Consider the following 18,268-nt stretch of genomic DNA (forward strand, 5'->3'; position numbering starts at 1 on the left):
CGCTCTAATGGTCAAGAAGTTCTTCCTAATGTTTAGCCGAAAACTCTTTTGATTGAATTTCAACCCATTGGTTCTGGTCCAACCTTCTGGGGCAGGGATGGCCACACTGCAGCTCAGGAGCTTCATGTGGCTCTTTCACACAGTCTGATTTAATGTTAATTAAAAAAAGCAAATATGCATATTTTTCAATAAAAACGTGTGTGTAATATCTGTTCATGTCTTGCGGTTCTCAAACATCTATTCAATGTGGCTGTTACGTTGAGCAAGTTTGGCCACCCCTGGTCTGGGGCAACAGAAAACAATTGTATGTGTTCAAAGAAACAAACAAGGAAGTCTCATCCATCAAGAATAATTCCACTTGGCTAAGGTTGCTAGAAGTGGGAAGGAAAGGTGATACCAGCAGTGGCCTAAGGAACTGTAGTTTTGAACAGATGGAAAGATGTACCAAAACCTTTGACTGCAAAGGGACAGCTGTGTTAGTCTGGCAAGGCGAAATAAAAGTCCAGTGGAAATTTAAAGGCTAACAAGATTTATTTCCATATGAGCTTTCAAGAATCCCATCCACGTAATTAGGTAGATGTGGCTGGAGATCTTATGGGAAAAGCTTGCAGGGGGAGTCTTGGTGTGAATCATGCATGGGGTGGAGAAAGTGGATAGCAGGTTTTTTTCCTCCCTCCCACATAATACAAAAACTCTGGGGCACCCAATGACATTGTTGGGAAATAGGCTGAGGACAGATAAAAGGAAATATGTCTTTATTCAACTGGTAATTATACTGTGAAATTCATTGCCAGTGGAGGTAGTGACGGCTATAAGCACAGAAGGCCTTAAGAGAGGATTAGACAGATTCCTGCAGCAAAAGTCAATCTATCAGTGGCTACTAGCCATAGTAGCTAAAAGGAACCCCCACATCCAGAGCAGTAAACCTTTGAATCCCAGTGACTAGAGGCAACAATCAGGGGAAGGCCTAGGCTTCTCTGCCATTGCTGGACCTGCAGAGGAACTGGCTGGCCCGTGTGAAATGGGATGCTGGGCTGAATAGACTGGATAGTCTGATCCTGCAGGCTCTACTTGTGCTTTTTTATAGCACTATGAGGCGTTTCAGCGTAAATCTGAAAGGATAAATTGGTACGCATTCCTATGGACACTGGGAGTACAGGAAGTTCCCCTGAGACGTACTTCTCAGTTGGGATCATCTGATCCTACCTGGATAGGGGTTGAAAATGAACATTGTAGTTGCAACGATAAATCTGTTTGCTATGCAATACTGTACATTCGCCTTGAAACGGGGCTTCCTGCAAAGTAAGTGCGTCTAAGACTGCAGCCTTGAAATAATGAAAAAGAGCTGGACTGGGGCTCAGGAAAGCTGCTTTCCTAAGACCATCGCTAGCGATTTAAAGTGACCCATGGTTGGTTTGTTACCTCGGCTACCCTTCTAGCACTCAACCTTTCCTGGGCGCAGCACTTTAGAAAAAGGTGCGGGGCCATGCGGCCCCCCCCCCTGACCCAGTTCTCTGCGCCTGTCCCGTGAGGATTCTCTGCAGTCAGCCAGAGGGAGAGAGAGAGAGGAACGCGCTCGGCGTCCGCTCTTATTGCAGGGGGGGGAAATGAGAACCACGTTGACGCAAACAGGCTCCCCGGGCAGCAAAGGGCAGAAACTAAACCCTGGGCCGCAGGGAAACAGGTCGACGGCTTCAGTAGGAAACGAATTCCAGCGCGACAGCCAGGTTCGTTCGCCGCCGCAAAATTCAATGGACTAGCCGTTAACTTTACGAGGAAAGTAGTCCTATTGAACTCTATGAAATTTACAGCCGAGGCAGGTAAATCTGTCGCGACGCGAGCGGGAGCGGCTGCCTCGTGCCCCTCCCCCACCGGCGCCATTGCTCTTCTGCTCGCGCCTCCTGATTGGCCCGCAGGGCTTTGGGCCCCGCCTTCCCACGGTTCCATTCGAGGCCGCGACTGCGCCTGCGCTACCGGGCTGTTCCCATTGGCGGAGGGAGCGCTTATATAAAACCGTCTCCGCCTGTGCCCGGATCTTTTCTTACAGCCGCCATTTTAACACTCGGCTTGAGCCGTCCGCTCGGCTTCCCCCTTCCCTCCTCACTTTCTCTCTCTCTCTCTCTGTTTTGTTGTCCTTCTCGGTTTCTTCCGTCTCCGCTATGGAGGACAACACCGACTACGGCAGCAGCAATAACAACAACGCTGGCAGCGGCCAGGAAGATTTCGCCGAGGGCTCCAAGATCAACGCAAGCAAGAACCAGCAGGATGACGGGTACGGGGGGGGAGGGGCGTCTAGCCTGGCGCCATTTTGGCCTATAAGAGGAGGAAGGGGGAGGGGCTTATCTTTCACAGAGGCCCTTTTTTAAGCAGTCGCCACGTGACCGGGCTGTTCCCGTCCCAGAGCCTCCCTCCCCCGTTTTGAATTCCCTTTGTGTCGCTCCCCTCCCCCCTCCTTGGTCTCTCGCGCGGGCCCGAACTTAGAAGTGGGCGGGGCCGGTGAGGTGCCATGACGTAGCCGCCAGCCTGTAGGAACTCGGAGGGGCGGGGTTACGTCGGGAGGTGGCCTGAGATGCCCGAGGAGGGGGAGAAGAGTGCCGTGTGCAGAAGAATAGGCGGGGCGATCAGAGCTGGGGAATGCGGGGAGGGAGAGCCCGGGCAGGAGAGGAACGGAAGAGAGCGGCTCTGCAGGGGACGCAGAAAGAGGCGTTCAGCAGACAGGACGGTCTATCTAGTCTCGCGCAGTGGCCAACCGGTTCCTCCAGAGGGCCAACAACGGCATGGAGGCCGAGGCCTTTCCCTGATGTTATCGGGATTTTAGAAGGATGAGTGCCTCTGGATGCTCACCACGGCTAGTAGCCATTGATGGATTTGTCCTCCACGAATCTATCTAAAGCTGTTTATTCCTGGATTGCCACATCCTCTGGCAGCGAATTGCAGATTTTAATCACTCTCTATGTAAAGTAGTATTTCTTTTTGTCCGTTTTGAATATACTGCCCATCTGCCTCATTGGATGCCCGCGAGTTCTAGTATTTTGGGAGAGGGAGAAAAATGTCTCTCTTGTCAACTCTCCTCGCCTCATACATAATTTTATAAACGTCTCTAATCTCTCCCCCCCCCCCCCCCCGTTTTAAAATTCCTCTCTCTTTTAGAAAGGGTTGACTCTCGTCTGATGAAGGGAGCCTTGACTCTCAAAGCTCATAACCTGAACATCTTGTTACTGGGCTCAAATCTTAACTTCAAGAATTGTTGGTCTTTCAAGTGCTCTGGACTGTTAATTTGCAGACCAATGCACCTACTTTCTGAAATTGTCTTGCCTAATAATGCCAAAATAAGGCTGCTGGGGTGGAAATCGATCGGAGGGGGGTGGGAGGTGTTGCAGAATGTGCCCCCAATTTTTGCTTTGAGGCTCCTAATAGATGTCTGGCAGAAGAGATTTTTCTAGCTCAGCTTGTCCCTTAGAGGGGGAAGAAGGTGCCCCTGTTGAGGTTCATATTGATTTTGAACTAAAGAGGGTTCTCTTTTCCCTCAGGCAGCTTTGCTCTGTTCTCCTTTCACTGTCTCTCTATTTTTGTGGCCCACATAAGATCTTTGGGGTACCTAAAAAATTGAGAAATGTATCTTGGCATATGCTTTTTGTGGGTTGGAGCCTACTTTGTCAGGTGCGTCATGAAAGTTTATGCAGTAATAAATCTGTTGGCCTTTTAAGGTGTGGCAAGGCAGCTAGCTGTTGCTACAACCAAAACGTCACAGGAATCCTCTGGAATCTCTCTGTGCCTCCTAATAAATTAAACCAACAATTGGCTGTGGCTGGTGTGGCTTTTCACTAATGGGAAAAATGCCTTAATATGTTTCCTACATAATTCTATGTTTTAAAAGACATTTTCTGTTGTATGTGGTAGCTCAGTGAAACTCTTTAGGATGATGTAAGCGGCGGCCATTTCTCCCATCTGTGTGTATGTATATGTGAACCTTGTTGTATGTTTATGGAATTGCCCTTTGTGATGTTAACTGGTATTTACATGGGGAGAAGCAATCCAGCTAAACTGCATGTGTTAATGGTTTCTTTTTGTAATGCACTGACATGACTGCTTCGCAGGATTTCAGCTTTGTCAGCCATCTTGAGTGTGCTAATGGAAAACGGATATCAGCTTACAGATATTTATTATTTACTTAAAACCTTTGTATGCCACCTTTCCACCCAAATAGGGTCCCCAGCACGCTGAACATCAAACATTTGAAACCACATTTAAAATAAAGTTTATGTACCATTAAAAAATCCGATAAAAACATATATGTACATAAATGCTGTAAGGGAGGAAGGCCAATAACTGTTACTGAGGATATGCTGAAAAGAAAGTCTTCAGCCACTAGCAGAAGACGATGGTAGAGGGAGGCCCTTTCTCGAGCTGCCATGTGTCTAGCCTCAGGTTGGGCACCTGAAGCAGGGCTTCCCAAGATGACCAGAATAGGTGGGTGGGTTCATATGGGAGAAGGCAGTCTTTAAGGTCTGCTGGCCCCAAGCCATATATGGATTTAAAGACCAATACCATACTTGAATTGGGCCTGGAAGCAGATTGGGAGCCTCTATAGATGGAGCAAGACTGCAGTGATAAATAAAGCTTTTTGAAAACATCACTGAAATACATCTTTTCTCCCATTGCAGTAAAATGTTTATTGGAGGCTTGAGCTGGGATACAAGCAAAAAGGACTTGACAGAATACTTGTCTCGCTTTGGAGAAGTGGTGGACTGCACAATTAAAACAGATCCTGTCACCGGGCGGTCCAGAGGCTTTGGGTTTGTGCTTTTCAAAGACGCTGCCAGTGTCGAAAAGGTATTTCACACTGTATATAGTCATAAGGAACTCAACTGTATACTCGTGGACTTTTCTTCACAATAATCTTCTGGTATGTTTTTTAGGTATTGGAACTGAAAGAACATAAGTTGGATGGCAAGTTAATAGATCCCAAAAGAGCAAAAGCTTTGAAGGGGAAAGAGCCACCTAAAAAAGTGTTTGTTGGTGGACTGAGTCCTGATACATCTGAGGAGCAAATAAAAGAGTATTTTGGCGGCTTTGGAGAGGTATGGTCCAGTGGCTAAATGTGGGTACCTCTAGCCTGAATGCGAGTGTCTGCAGTTGAGGGCTGACACGTACCATAGTAGATGGTAAACTCCTTTTGCTGATCTAAGGTATACTACAGTGGTTTAAAATTCCAGAGCTCAGTGGGACACAAGAGTTTCAGAAGAGAGGATAATTAGGAACTGTGCAAAAAGTACATTGGGAGTAGGATTCAAAAGTAATTTCAAAATAGTAATCATGCTTATTGCTGTTGCACCATTGGTGTATATATCGTTAAGTTAAAGGATAGGGGAGTCAAAAGGGCTAAAATCTTTAGTTATTATTTTCAAGGGTTTGATATAGAAGTATTAAACCTGTAACTTTTATAAAGGAGGAATTTTCAAGAGCTGATACCTTGTAGGAATTTGAGTTGGAATACATGACATTGTGGCAGAATGGTATGAGAATGAGCGGTAGAGGTGCTAGTGGAGGAAAGGTGTGTCATAGACGAAACCAGGGCAGAAAAGATGAGGCAAGTCATACAGTGGGATAGCTTTAAGGGAAGTATGGGGTGTTTTTTATGTTGATTCAGCATGTAACAGTTTCATGTGGATTTCAGATTGAAAATATCGAGCTTCCCATGGACACAAAGACAAATGAAAGGAGGGGGTTTTGTTTCATCACGTACACAGATGAAGAGCCAGTAAAGAAGCTGTTGGAAAGCAGATACCATCAGATTGGATCTGGAAAGGTATTTGTGCTCAGTTTTAAGAACCTGTTTGGCATTTCTGGAAAAGGAATGGCTGTTGAAATTTCAATATTTTATGTTATTAAAGTCAAGCAATTTCTGTTTCCTTTAGTGTGAGATCAAAGTAGCACAGCCCAAAGACGTGTATAGACAGCAGCAGCAACAACAGAAGGGAGGCAGAGGTACTTCATCGGGTGGACGTGGTGGTTCCCGAGGACGCGGCAGGGGTAAGTGTGGTTTTAGTCTTGAATTGCCTGTTGAAAGCACACAGTCAGAAACAAAGGGGAAGTTTCTAACCAATCATGAGTGCGCATGCCGGGAAGGAGGGGAATGCTGCTCTCCATTCTTGTTCTTGCAGAGAGGCAGAGTGCATAATCTAGTCTTCCAGTGCGGAGCTAGAGCCAAAATGGGGGAGTGTATTTTTAAAAGCAGGTGTGTGTTTTTGTGTGGCTCGGCAGCTTTGCATTCTTTTCGCTAAAACAGTAACAGGGCTAGAATTTTTATGAATTGTCACTTCATTTTAGGTCAAGGCCAGAACTGGAACCAAGGCTATAATAATTATTATGATCAAGGATATGGAAGTTACAACAGTCCTTACAGCGATCAGAGCTACAGCAGTTACGGTGGATATGATTATTCTGGGTATAACTACCCGAGTTACGGCTATGGACAGGGATACGCCGACTACAGTGGTAAGGGGACTTTCTCTTCTCCCTTTTGCAATAGTGTCTCTCTGCCCATAGGGTTCTCCTCTCTTCGTGGAGCTTTGGGAGCTCCAGTGAAGCAGGACAAGGTAGTACAACTCTTGGTGGCAAGTTTGTTGTATAGACATTATGAAACGATTCCAATTAAAGTTTGGAATAGAGTGGTGGTGTGTACGTGATAAAAAAAATAAAACCAAAATTGACCAAAAGCTTTTCTAATAGATCTCAGTCATAGTTTGATAGTACTAAGTTGTACTCGAGATTGAGCTTCATTTGGTTTTACTCGACAGGACAGCAAAGCACATATGGAAAGGCCTCCCGAGGTGGCGGTAATCACCAAAACAACTACCAGCCATACTAAAGGAGCACTTGAGAAGAAACAGGTGTGTAGTGAGTGAAAGCGTCAACTTCCATACCTCTAATCTAATTTAAAGATCAATAGACAAACAAGTAAAAACCACTTTCTTGGATAGCCCGACTCTTTTTTTAAAAAAAATGAAAACGTGTTTTTTAAAGATGTGTTTTTTAAAAAAAACTCTTTTGCCTTAAGTGTCTATAGATCTTTAACTCTGTAAAAGGTGGTTCGGCGTCCTTAGTACTTCAGAGAAACATAAGAGTTTTTCTGCTTACAATGTGTACCAGGTGGTGTAGAGGAATAATTAAAAACTTTGTAGAAGTGTTAACCAACAGGTAAAGTACTGAAATGGGTACAACTTAAGCAAAACAAGATTGTTGTCTTCTAACTCTGACATTATACCTTGTTTGTACCCGCCAGCGGGAACTTCATTGCAGGCCGTGTGTCACCCTGACCACGTCTATCTCTGGGGGTCGCACGTTGCAGGCAGAGCGCAAGGCATACACCAGAAAACGCTGTCCTGTGGTATGGTCTCTTCCAACTTCATGTACCAGCGTAAAGATTAAACTGGAAAACTTCAGACTTTGGCTTCTTTTTTTAAAAAAATCTTCTTTGAAGATTTCTAAGTGTCTTAACTTAAAATGGTTTTTTACAGGAGTTAAAGTGCATAAATGCCTTTACAGCTTAATCATTTTTGGTCTTCTGTTTAGTGTTGTATATCAATTGTGGAACCTCATTTTAAGTGTTCGTTCTTTAAGATTTAATGCTTGCTTTTTTCTTTTTATAGCTTAGTGAAATCTACAAACCAAAAACGAACTTTTAAATCTGGGAACATTAAAGATCATATGCAAGCAGCAGGGCTGTATTGGAATCACCTGGCTAACATTTTCCTTGGTGTAATCGCCACTTTTTCTTTCCTACTAGCAGTTGAAGCCATGAAAGGCTCTTCTACGGCTTGGTTTTTAGCAAACCAAGAATTTTCCTCTTTCCGAGTTTTCTACAGTTATCTGAAATAGCTCCATCATTTGAGCTGAACTGGTACATCTGGGCATGTAAAGCCTAATTGGGTCATCAGATATTTCATGTCAACAGATATGCATATGATCTTTAACAGTGAAGCAAGGAATAAATAAAGGACTTAAAGCAGTTCATGAAAGTGGACCTTTTAAAATGCTTGTAAATGTTTCACAGGCCTCATCATGGTTTTGTCTTGGTTTTGTAGGTGGAGACTCTACAACAAAGCCATCTTGCAGAACATCAGGACTCGACTTGGAGGGTGGTCTTCGTGACATGAGATTATTTTGTAAAAGACTTTTAGAGTATGACACAAGAGTGTCCAACTGTACATAGTGGCCGAACTAGTTTTCTTTATGGTTTTTACTTTGTCCTTTTTGTCATCCGTGTTATGATGCAAATGTGGTTTTGTGTTTATACAATTTTTATTTGTATAATTCCATGTTGACCGATTCCCAAATAAAATGCTTCTGTGATTGCTGCCTTCTGAATTCGGACAACTGTTGCAGCATTGTTATGTGGGTAAGAATTGGCCTAGTGTGCCCGAACAAGGCGCATCAAGGCATAACGATGCCTGGATGTACAAGGGGGATGTTCTGTGTGTGTAGCATTCCTGGTTTTCAAACAGCAGCATCCCACACAGTGATGCAACATAATTAGTGATCGCCATGACTTTTAATGGCAACATCACAATGTGATGAAGAATCAATTTGCCTTTGCTCAGAACAGAAGCAAGTGAATGTCCTTTGGTGGAAGTGTGGCCCCTTGAGTGTTTGTAAAAGGGATCGCTGTAATGGGGCTGTGTTTTGGCATTTTTAATAAACTGGATTAAAAATTGGGTCTGGTGTAATAAACATATCAGTTGAATAATGACTTGAGGCTCTTTATACTCGCACATAGTGTGGCACAAGTTTTTGCAGGCTCAAATTCCCCATAGCTTCTCTAGAGGCCACAGATCTCTTCAAAATTTTGATTTGTTGACTTGATTTCTGGATTTTGGTTATTTGGACTTTATTAATAGAAACTACCTTTTGCCTCCTGTCCATAAATTCTGTGTTTCAGTAGACCACCTGAAGACAAGCTTTTCAATAAAAAAGAATGCTAAAACAGACACCAGCCGGGAGACCCTACCCACTTTGCTATTAGAAACTCCACATGGTATCCGTTAGACCATCAGTGCCATCCTCAATGGAATTTAAGCCCATTGACTTCAGTGGGGAACAGATCAGCAGAACTTGCATGGGAGGAGTTTTTAGCCTTTTGGAAATCATAGTTTTGAATACATGGAGTGGTGTTAGGCAGGTGCATTCAATCCTCCCGTCTGCCAGCTGGAATATTACCATTTTGCAATAGAAGATGTAGACTTGCCTGTTTGTTGTAGCTATGTTCTTTTCTTCATGACTAATTTTGCCCAATAGTAATCTGCAGGTTTGTGTTTTAGACACTGTCTTGTCAGTTTGACTTTGGGTGACAATGTGTTGAATACACAGGCAACAAGAATAAACCTTATTCATATAACTGTTTGGTTCATTTATGCTTATTCACAGCCAGTGCTCTCTGTGAACCCAATTGTATTCAAATTACAGTCTCCTTTTGATAAAGAGTTGTCAGTGGCTGACAAGTGGAATGTTTGCAGGGAAGTGTCTCTTGGAAGCCTTATTCTAAAATGAAAACAGGTACTTTTACACAAGTGTAATTACACTTGTCACTACTTGAATTTAAAGTGTAGGAATTGACAATATACCATGAAGATGGTTATTACATGGAATGTACAAACACTTCCTGACTGGGCGTAAGCAGAGACAAAAATAGTTTTTGTATTCAGCCCAGTTTTAATATAGCCATGTGTGTTTATCTGAGCATATCTTACACTTGCCTTCTAAAAACATTACTTTCAGAGATAAGGAAAATACATTTATTGAAAAACAGTATTTAAGAAGAACCTTTATGTAACATGGGAAAAGTCTAGATATCCTATATGTACATACTAAACATGCTCTCTAAAGGTGTACATGTTACCTTAGAAGCAAAAGCAGGAGAAAACAAACTTAGGTGCATGTAAGGGGAATCCTTTTAATTGCCTTTCCATCCTGCTTGCTACCTTCTTAACAGCCTCCTCATCCTTGTTTCTAACTTGTAGCAGTTAGGTTGTCAGCAGGATTGCAAGAAACCAGCTCTCCAGCTCTCAACAGAATCCCTGTCCAAAGGAATATTTGTATTTTATTCTGATTGTGTAGTTTAGGAACCTGGAAGATGGGATTTAAAACAGAACTCAACCTAGTGTAATGTTTAAATATTTTCTTCAAAACTGAAGTCTTCTTTTTTCTTGAAGTCAAGTACATAAGAGCAGTGGTGGCTTTTAAAAGCTGTTGCTGTGGAGAAAACTTCCTAATCCTGCGATGCCTGCCCTTCAGTCAGATGTGCCAATTTCTAGATGTGATGGCATGGGAGAACCTTCACATTCCTTCACATTCACTAATCCTCTGAATCCCAGAGCCAGGAGGCAACATCAAGGGGAAGGCCTTGGCCTCTATGCCTCGTTGTTGACTGGCCAGAGAAACGGGTTGGCCACTGAGACAGGATGCTAGATGAGATGGACCACTGCTCTGATCCAGCAGGGCTCTTCTTACATGCCTCTGTGTTCCTGTTGCTACTTTGCCAAAGGGACAGGTTCAGATGCACACCTTTATCTCTGAATGTTCCCAAGGCCATTTATGTCAGAATTTCTAGGGTACCCTGGAGTGGACAACAGCTTGTTCATTATGTAGATGAATGCAAAATCTTTTAGTTGTCAACCTTGTTTCTGCCCAGTATTCTGTAAGAGAATAGGAGTATAGTGTTTCTTGCACTAACTTTGTCTCTGTAAATTAGTTGAGAGGGAAGCGTTAACAACTTGGTAGGGAAGCAGAGGTGTTAGGGTGAAAATAAACACCTGCAGTCAGGTATTGGATTAAGTTTTAGTGGTATAAGGATTCTGTACTTCGTACAATGCTGTCCTAAGTATGTTTTCTTGGGTGTGTTTCAGGTTTATTTATAAAAGCTCTCAGCAGGTTATAATATTACTTGAAAACCCTAATAAAACAAAAATGTAGCAATACCAGTATCTGGCCCCAGTCACACGGAGCATTAGCCACGCTAGAAGGACGGAAGATAGGCGGATTTTCCGGGCGCGATCTCACCGCCACATCTGGGAAGCGTAGAGCTCCCGTGGCTCACCCGAGGCTTCCCGCCGAAGATGCGCGGTAAAAAAAACCTAGTACTTCGGAGGTACTAGTTTCCAGAAACCGCGGGGCAAGGGCGGGCGTCTGATTGCGTTTCCGGTGGCATCCGGCGCCTGCCCATGCCCCATTGCAAAAAGGTGGGGTTTTTTTCCAAGTCTCCAGGGATGCGCACAAGCACCCAAAGGGGAATGCGCATACTTCAGGTTAAAAAACCCAACAACCCCGTTTGCCGTGCCGCACCACTTCTTTGGCGCGTCGTGTGATTGGCACCTCCCCCCTAACCACGGGACCACGAGGGCACGCCTGATTGCGCAGTCGTGCGTTATTTCGCTGCGGGGCAAACAGCCACGCCTCCCCCCCCCCCCTCCCCCCCCGCCGTGTGACCGGGGCCTCTGACACACAAGCTGGACTGTCATGAGAATTGATTCAGGTGCGTAGCCGTGTTGGTCTGAAGCAGCAGGACAGTTTGAGTCCAGTGGCACCTTTAAGACCAACAAAGTTTTATTCAAGGTATAAGCTTTTGTGTGCATGGTTATCTGATGAAGTACACATGCACATGAAAGCTTATATCTTGTTCTTAAAGGTGCCACTGGACTCAGGGAATTGAGATTCCCATTCAAATAACACAAGTTTATTGGCCTTCAAAACAATAGTGTGGGTGCATTCCCAACAGCATGAGGAAATTTGTTCCTCTACCTGGGGCCAGTACAGGAAAAGCGCTGAAATGAACAGGTGCTGTTCCAGCCTGTCAGAAAGATCTGAACAGATGTGCTGTCATGGTAGAACATAGTGGGAGAGGTGATCCCATAAATATGTGTGTTTCCGTCCCTGTAAATCCTTAAATTAAACCTGGAAACAACTAGCAGCCAGTGAAGTGCTATTAAAACGTGTTATATCTGGGAGCTGTGGTGGCTCAAGTAGTTAAGATGCTGAACTGCAGACCAGAAGGTCGGTAGTTCAGCAGTTCGAGACTCGAGTGTGCCGCATGACAGAGTGAGTTCCTGTCTCTGGCTCCTGCCAACCTAGCAGTTTGAAAGCAAGAAATTGCAAGTAGATAAATAGGTACCGCTTTGGTGGGAAGGTAACAGCGTTCAATGCGCCTCGGTGTCTGGTCATGCCGGCCACATGACCACGGAAATGTCTTCGGACAGCGCTGGCTCTGTCGGATTCGACTGGCTTTCGAGCAAGGGAATCTTTACCTTTTACCTACATAAAGTTTCCAAATTGTCTTCAAAGGCGATCCTACAATAATCCAGTCTTGAAGCTATTCTTGCATGGATAGTTGTTGGATGAGATGGGGAGCTAACTTGCCTGCTAGATGCTTCAGCGGGAGGGTGGGGTAAAAGTCTAACAAATAAAATAAATAAATGAAGCCATTAGCTAAATCTGTTTCTCCAGCAACAGTGCTGGATACAGTATAACTGACAGAGCTCCCTAAGTCACTCAGAGTCTGTTAAGCCCTGTTAAATACAGAGAACACAGTACCAGCATGGGTTTCTCACAAAGAAGTCACATCAGACTAACATCTCTTTTGAGGAAATTACCTTGCTGGATCATGGGAATGCTGTAGACATAGTTTATCTTGATTTCCATAAGGCTTTTGATAAGGTACCCTATAATACTCTTGTTGACAAGTTGGTAAAATGTGGTTTGGATCCTGTGACTTGTAGGTGGATCTGTAACCGGTTGACAGATTGCACCTAAAGAGTGCTTGTGAGTGGTTCCTCATCCTCTTGGAGAGGAGTGACAAGTGAAGTGCCTCAGGGATCTGTTTTGTTCAATATCTTCATAAATGATTTGGATGAAGGAATAGAGGGAATGCTTGTTAAATTTGCAGATGATACTAAATTGGGAGGGGGAGCAAATTGGTAGAAGACAGAGTCAGGATACAGGATGATCTTGACAGTGTTAAGGAATGAGATTGATATTTGTTTTATGGACAATGTTTATTGCTACACACACAATGGACTGTGCACATACACCCATAGGCTCAAAGAAAGCTGTACAAGTCACCTGTTGTGATACTACACATAGAAGGTGCCTGCATAAGCCTTACACGTGAATGAGGTTTCAGCTACACAGTTCAGCCTTGTGGGGAAGCACACATCTCCATTATTGTCAGCAAAACAACAACTTGAGCAGAGACAGCCCCCATTGCTGAATCAATAGTGATCACGTAGGACACATCCATGCTTTGTTCTACATTGGTATTTCCTGCCAAATGGACATTTGTTTCACAAAGAGAATGGCCAACATCATCTGCACTTCAATGAAGCATCCTGAAGTCAAGGTTTTCACACCTGACCAGATGGCCCTCTTTGAGTAAGGTATTAGATTGCAATATTGACCACTCCTTCAGGCAATCTCCCACTCCTATAGGCAACCAATAGGATTGTTTTTGGGACGGACTAACAGGAAGGTGGGCCAGGAGGTTGGCACCGTCAACACCCACCTGTCAGCTATGCTGCCACGGGGGTTGGGGAGTTCAGTCTGTGTTGTATTAATTGCTATTGCATTCCTAACCCTGTTGTTCTGCCTTGCTGAAACGCTTATCTCTATAGATGTGCTTGAGGAGGATGCATAGTCTAGAAGTCTCCTACGTACCGTGAGAGACGCTTGTTTCTCAGCTTTCTAACTTCACCCGCGCGCGGGAGGGAACCTAATTGCCCCATGCCATCGGGGGTGTGTGCGTGTGTGCATACGAATACCCTATATCCTAATCGGTTCTGTTGGTTGCCGCCATTCTTAACAGTGCCTATGTTACTGCCAATGTTCCCTCTAAGCTATGGAGTCTTGTGAGCAAAAATTCTACTTTGTGAGCTACTGGCATTAAAGTTGTGAGCAGGTGATTTGGCTACTGCATAAACTGGTTTGCTCTGCAGCCATCCTTCCTGAGCTAAGAAAAAAATGTGTGAGCCAGAGGCTCAGAAACTGAGCTAGCTCACACTAACTCAGCTTAGAGGGAACATTGGTTACTGCATCTATAGCTTTGCAATAAAAGTATAACCATTCATAAATGCGTGTACTTCGTTGTTAGCTGTGGGTTCTGACACCACCTCCTGGATCCCCGATAAAAGAAGGGAACCAGTCACATGGTCTCTCTCTCTCTCCTACTTGATCAACTAGCATCTCCCCTGCAACACCCTCTGTCTGCTTTATACTCCTCTTAAGTCCAGCTTGCTATCCCCAACCCTTGCCTCCTTTGCCCACATGTGCTGGCTGGTTCTGGTTGTGTGTTAATTCCCTTTAGTTTTCCATTTCTTCCCCTCTATTCTTCATTGGAACAACCAACGCTGTGAAGACAAATAAGTATCACCCACCATCACCCTACCTGCTGATGCAAACGTGCTTATTTTAATACTGTATTTCTAAGGAGCTTGATTGAATGTGTGAGCGCATCAGTATTGTTTGTATGTGATATCTTTTCTTAAGTAAAAGACAGTTATTTTAACAACAGCAGCCTCGAACTCCTTCTCTGGTAACCCTTGGTGGGAACAGGACCTTGGTATAGTTGGCAAGCACCCAGTTTAAAATTTGCCAATTGCTGTAGATAAAGCAATGGGGCTAACAACAGGCTGGAAAACTGGGATAAAACAAATACAATGAATTTCAATGGGGATAAATGTAAAGTTCTGCATTTAGATAGGAAAGATCAAATGCATAATTATAGGATGGGGGAACCTTGTCTTGGCAGGAGTATGTGACTCCCTCCCTCCATCTCTCTGTACAACCCCAAGGCTTTTAACTGACTTGGCAAGGGTCAGCTGAACGCCAATCAAAAGTAGGGAGCAATGCTCCTTCTAAGCTGTGGAGTCTCGTGAGCAAAAATTCAACTTTGTGAGCCGCTGGCATTAAAGTTGTGAGCGAGCGATTTGGGCGCTCAGTTTGCTTGGGAGCCATCCTTCCTGAGCTAAGACAGAAATGTGTGAGCCAGTGGCTAAAAAACTGTGAGGTAGCTCAACACTAGCTCAGCTTAGAGGGAATACTGGTGGGGAGTACAGTGTCCTTCAAGATCCCCTCCTTCCCAACCTAGCCGATACCTCTGCCTCTTCAGGATTTAATTTCAATTTGTTTATTCTTAGCCAGTTTATCACAGCAGCCAAGCACTGATTCAGGACGTCTACCACATGACCAGGTCTTCAGAGAGTACCATGTTGGTCTGCAATAGATTGGAATCCAGTGGCACCTTGGAGACCAACAAGATTTTCAGAGTTATAAGCTTTCAAGAATCAAAGCTCCCTTCATCAGATATGAATAGAAATTGAGATCTTTGAGTCCTTTCATTCCAGTCAGAATGCTTGTAAAGGATGCAAGGTACAATGCAAAATGTAATCAGTTTGATTCAAGCAGATATTGAAAAGCATGAGGGATAGAAATGCACCCTGTGGAACTCCACAGGAGAGGTCCCACACTGAAGCTAACTGGTTCCCAATGCCAACCCTCTGATTTGAACCAGTTCAGCCTGTGTCCCTTGATGCCTACTTCTGCCCCCACGCACCTCTACAAGATAGTATCATCTACAGTATCAAAAGCTGCAGAAGTCTAGTAAGAGCAACAGAGAGGCATGGCCTTTGTCTACACCCATATGGAGGTAATCAAGTAAAACTAGCAGAGCCATCTTGGTCCCATAGCCCGCCCTGAAGCCAGAGTGATGGAAGGCCTAGAACCAGTGAGTTAACCAAGACCTGGAGCTGGTCCACAATTGCTCTTTCAATCACTTTGCCCAGATAGGTCAGGGCACATCATTTTTCTGTAGTGATGCTTTGTTTATTTAACTCTGCATCCTCTTTCGTTCTTTGGTGCTGTTATTCAATGCTTTGGTTGGAGGGTTACTATAGTGTAACATGGATCAATTCAGACCAGTCTTACCTATGGATGCTAACAACACCACCTGCTCTAGATCTGCACCCACCCCAGCTTTGAAAGTCATGCCAAGAAAAGGTGAAAAATAACTGGTGAAACTCCTTAATGTCTCATTGGCTGAGGGGGTTCTCCCTAGACCTTTGTAGGAGGCAATTATTAGACACTTGTTTTAAAACAAAGTGTCATTGGCTATGGATGAAGTGGCTGGTTATAAGTCAGTCTTCACCTTACCTTTTTGGGGGGAAGGTGATAAGAGTATGTGGGGCAGAACAGCTCTGAAGGCTCCCGGATGACACATCTGCTCCTGACCAATTTCAATCTGGCCAGAGATTGGGACGGAGATAGCTTTAGGTTCACCGGTAGATGGTCTTCACTTAAAAGTTGATTGGGGGACAGTCATCACTATTGAAACAGTTGACCAGGCCATTTGTAACCACCAACTGACATAGAGAGTTGGTGTTAAGGGAGCAGGCTTTTGGTGGCTTCAGTCATTTCTGTCTGATCAGACACAAAGGATTTCCACCGGAGAAGCAGAATCAATTGGTGGGATTTATTTATTTGTTCATTTATATCCTGCCTTTCCATGGAGCTGTGGTGGATCAAGTGGTTAAGACGCTGAACTGCAGGCTGTGGAAGGTCGGTAGTTCAGCAGTTCGAGACCTGGGTTGCCGCATGACGGAGTGAGCTCCCATCTCTAGTTCCAGCTCCTGCCAACCTAGCAGTTCGAAAGCAAGAAATTGCAAGTAGATAAATAGGTACCACTTTGGTGGGAAGGTAACAGCGTTCCGTGCGCCTTGGTGTTTAGTCATGCCGGCCACATGACCATGGAAACGTCTTCGGACAGCGCTGGCTCTTCGGCTTTGAAACGGAGATGAGCACCGCAACCCTAGAGTCTGATTCGACTGGCTTTCGAGCAAGGGAACCTTTACCTTTTTACCCTGCCTTTCTAGTCCAATAGGGACCCAAAGTAGTTATATCTCCATTTTATTCTCATGGCAACTCTACCTTGTATGTTAGGCTGACAGTGTGTTAGCCCAAGGTCACCCAGCAAGCTTCCATGCCAGAGTGGGGATTCAAACCTGGGTCTCCCAAAGAGTAGTTCAGCACTAGTCTGTCTAGGTCTCCCAGCTCTGGGCTCAGAAGTTCCTGGAGATTTGGGAGTGAAGCCTGGGAGGGCAGGGGTTGAGGAGAGAGCTCATACGGTCTACCCTTTAAAGCAGCCTGGAGAATGTATCTTTGTAGTCTGGAAACCAGTTGGAATTCTGGGAGATCTCCAGACCCCACCTCAGGGCTGTAGCCAGTAGTCGGGCTTTAGGGGCTCAACCCCCTATAAAATTGCTGGGGAATCCCAGCACCAGCCAGCGAGCCCCAGCACCAGCCAGCATGTTGGCTCTCCAAGAGGTTTCAGAGATCCAACTCGCTGGTTCAGCTGGCTGGCACCACTTGCCGCCCTACCGCCTGGCTGCCTCATCTTCAGCGCTCCTCAGAGAAGAGTCAGATGTGGGGACATCACTAGTGTGAGGGCACAGGTAAAGGTTCCCTTGCTCGAAAGCCAGTCAAATCCGACTCTAGGGTTGCGGTGCTCATCTCCGTTTCAAAGCCGAAGAGCCAGCGCTGTCCGAAGACGTTTCTGTGGTCATGTGGCCGGCATGACTAAACACCAAGGCGCAAGGAACGCTGTTACCTTCCCACCGAAGTGGCACCTATTTATCTACTTGCAATTTCTTGCTTTCGAACTGCTAGGGTGGCAGGAGCTGGAACTAGAGATGGGAGCTCACGCCATCATGCGGCACCCGGGTCTCGAACTGCTGAACTACCGACCTTCCACAGCCTGCAGTTCAGCATCTGAAAACACCCCCCCCCCCCCCAAAGAAAAATCTCAAAGCCCTCTGCCGGGAAATTTCGGGCTATGGGCCTGCCCCACCTGTACACCGACAAACATAAAACAATAAGATTAAAAACAGTTCCTTGCAACATCTGCCAGTGTAGGATTGCCAACCTCCACCTGGTGGCTGCTGCTGGAGATTTCCCCAAATTACAACTGGTCTCCAGCCAACACAGATCAGTCCCCTGGACAAAGCAACTGCTTTACAGAAGGTGGACTGTATAGCATTACACCCCGCTGAGGTCGCCTCCAGATATTACCCAACCCAGAGCTACCAACCCTGAACGGCCACCCATTACGTAACCAGCAGAAGGCGCCTATATCTCTCTCCCTCTCTCCCTGGCTTCCCGCGTCCGTTTTTCCATTCCTGGGGGGGGGGGGGCCGCTCTGCACCGCCGCTTTCCTCTCATCTATTATTCA

General features: G+C 45.1%; 1 protein-coding gene across 2 annotated transcripts; it reads left to right on the plus strand.

Annotated features, from left to right (window-relative positions):
- Positions 1 to 2,011: 2,011 nt before the first annotated feature.
- On the plus strand, positions 2,012 to 9,369 carry HNRNPDL (heterogeneous nuclear ribonucleoprotein D like). 2 transcript variants are annotated; one of them, XR_001482630.1, is made up of 9 exons: positions 2,012 to 2,272; positions 4,665 to 4,833; positions 4,920 to 5,081; positions 5,678 to 5,809; positions 5,919 to 6,033; positions 6,331 to 6,498; positions 6,801 to 6,893; positions 7,286 to 7,390; positions 8,088 to 9,369. XR_001482630.1 is itself a non-coding variant. In XM_015415363.1 (8 exons), exons 1-7 carry the CDS (start codon positions 2,160 to 2,162, stop codon positions 6,869 to 6,871), a joined length of 930 nt encoding a protein of 309 aa, XP_015270849.1. In that variant the 5' UTR covers positions 2,012 to 2,159; the 3' UTR covers positions 6,872 to 6,893; positions 8,088 to 9,369. The 2 variants fall into 2 exon arrangements, 1 of the variants encoding a protein (XP_015270849.1); XM_015415363.1 differs by lacking the exon at positions 7,286 to 7,390.
- The last annotated feature ends 8,899 nt before the right edge of the window (positions 9,370 to 18,268 follow it).

Source organism: Gekko japonicus, unplaced genomic scaffold (assembly GCF_001447785.1).
Source record: "Gekko japonicus isolate JY-2015 unplaced genomic scaffold, Gekko_japonicus_V1.1 scaffold1995, whole genome shotgun sequence".
Taxonomy (NCBI): domain Eukaryota; kingdom Metazoa; phylum Chordata; class Lepidosauria; order Squamata; family Gekkonidae; genus Gekko; species Gekko japonicus.